The sequence below is a fragment of the Temnothorax curvispinosus genome, unplaced genomic scaffold (genome assembly GCF_003070985.1).
Source record: "Temnothorax curvispinosus isolate PA1 unplaced genomic scaffold, ASM307098v1 QBEX01010543.1, whole genome shotgun sequence".
Classification (NCBI taxonomy): domain Eukaryota; kingdom Metazoa; phylum Arthropoda; class Insecta; order Hymenoptera; family Formicidae; genus Temnothorax; species Temnothorax curvispinosus.
Genome location: NW_020220323.1, coordinates 4,386 through 6,142, shown reverse-complemented (window position 1 = coordinate 6,142; position 1,757 = coordinate 4,386). Strand labels below are relative to the sequence as shown.

Here is a 1,757-nt window from a genome sequence, read left to right as displayed (position 1 = left end):
ATCCTCGCGAGCTCGTCCCTCTCCGAGATCTCATCCGCGCGCCTGACCGTTGCGGTCAGCTTCTTCTGGCGGCCCTCGATTAGGAAGCCCCACGAACGGTGCCACTGCACCATGTGGGCGATCAGGTGTGCGTCCACGCTCAGCGGGGTGACGCCGGTCTGCTCCAGGTATCTACTGAGCTCCGTCCACATCTGACCGAGTTTCAGTCGTAGATACATGTCGATGCAGCACAGCGTTATCTGAAAAAAGGTTCAGAGATAACTGATTGTTTTAATATTGTATAAAAAAAATTTAATATTACACACTATGTTCAAACATTCGACATTAGAAATTCGTATGCTATTTTATATTTCTATTAGTCTTTTTTATATCATTACTGGTTTAGAAATAAGAAGTCTTACGTGATCTTTTGTTGGTAGTTTTTCGAGTAGAATCTTGTAATGCTCTCTGGCGGTTTTGTATTTGTCGCCGTCTCTCTCGATGATTTTCAAAATACTGAAGATTTTCGATCGCGCCGAACCGATCATGTCGATTATAGTGGGACTAACGTCTTCCGTAAGCTGCGAATGATAGGTGTCTGTCCACTGCTTAGTGCCCATCTGAGGAAATTCAGGATCTGAAATTGCAAACAAAAAGTTAATCGCGACTGCGAAATTACAAAATAATTTCATTTAACTTTTCTCTGTTAAGATTTCTCCTTAATTTATACATAAGTAATCGAGAAAATCTCTGGATATATTTTTTGCGTCTAGAATCTTTCAATAATTTTCATAAAATATTACAAAATTCAATAAATAGTAAATTAAAGTAGATTTTCCGTGAGGAAAAATCTCCGTACGGAGCTCGACATTCTGATTCGCGAGATGTGCACCTGCTATGGAATCGTCGGCGCGTCTCTTGATACCGATCCTGTCTTCCTCTTCTCGCCAGACAGTCGCGAGCAAGGATATCAAACCTGTCTTCTTATCGGCGCCTCTCCAGGTGCAGAGACACGGCCCGCAAAAGGTCCTGTCGCACATATCGGTCAGCGCACCGAGATACAAACATTTCACGGGATAGCTCACGATCTCGACAATATCCAGCATGGAGTACAGTCCGCCGTTTCTCAAGAAAATCTGGAGACTCCCAGAACATGGCACCACGCATTTCCAAATGTAAGCGCCTATTGCTAACAGAAGTCTGTAAACAAATAATAAGAAATCAATAATGTTTCTACTTCTATTTTTCCTTTCAATATGTAAAGTTTTTACATTTTAATATTTTCAATATTTATAATTGTTGGTAAGTGTTTATATAACTTGTTAATTAGTTTAACAAGTTAGTTAATTGATATAAAAAATTACTATAACGTAGAAGCAATATTTATGTAAAATTGTAAATCATATTTGCCACGGCGAACGTTACCGCTGATCCACTTGGAAGTCCTCGTCTTTTTTGTACAAGCACTTTGCGAAGATCTCTAAGACGAGCTCAATGCTTCGTTCTTCGCACAGCTGCTGAACAGACGTTTGTTTTTTTACAAGACCTTCTAGGGCGATCAGCAGCAACGTTAAGATTCGTTGCCTCCTCATCGTGAGCTTATTTAGGTACACTGTATTGCTGATTAATTCTGAAAAATTCAAAGAAAACATATTTTATTAGAAATTCAAGAATTATTTAAAAAATTGTAACACTTTTTATATTTGGCATATCAGTATGAAATATATTTTGTGATATCTCTTACCAATTAATAACGGGATCATTCCATGTTTTTGGAA

At 38.8% G+C, this 1,757-nt stretch overlaps 1 protein-coding gene across 1 annotated transcript in view; it reads right to left on the bottom strand.

Moving 5' to 3' along the window:
• The window catches only part of LOC112460434 (cilia- and flagella-associated protein 69-like), a gene marked incomplete at its 3' end in the record, with an annotated part of 5,236 nt that overhangs the window by 247 nt on the left and 3,232 nt on the right, over window positions 1–1,757 (bottom strand). The window contains exons 6-9 of the mRNA XM_025025095.1: window positions 1,405–1,599; window positions 872–1,179; window positions 402–616; window positions 48–239 (exon numbers count right to left, since the gene is read on the bottom strand). Of these exons, the coding sequence (XP_024880863.1) occupies window positions 48–239; window positions 402–616; window positions 872–1,179; window positions 1,405–1,599 (910 nt within the window). The remainder of the gene's footprint in view (window positions 1–47; window positions 240–401; window positions 617–871; window positions 1,180–1,404; window positions 1,600–1,757) is intronic.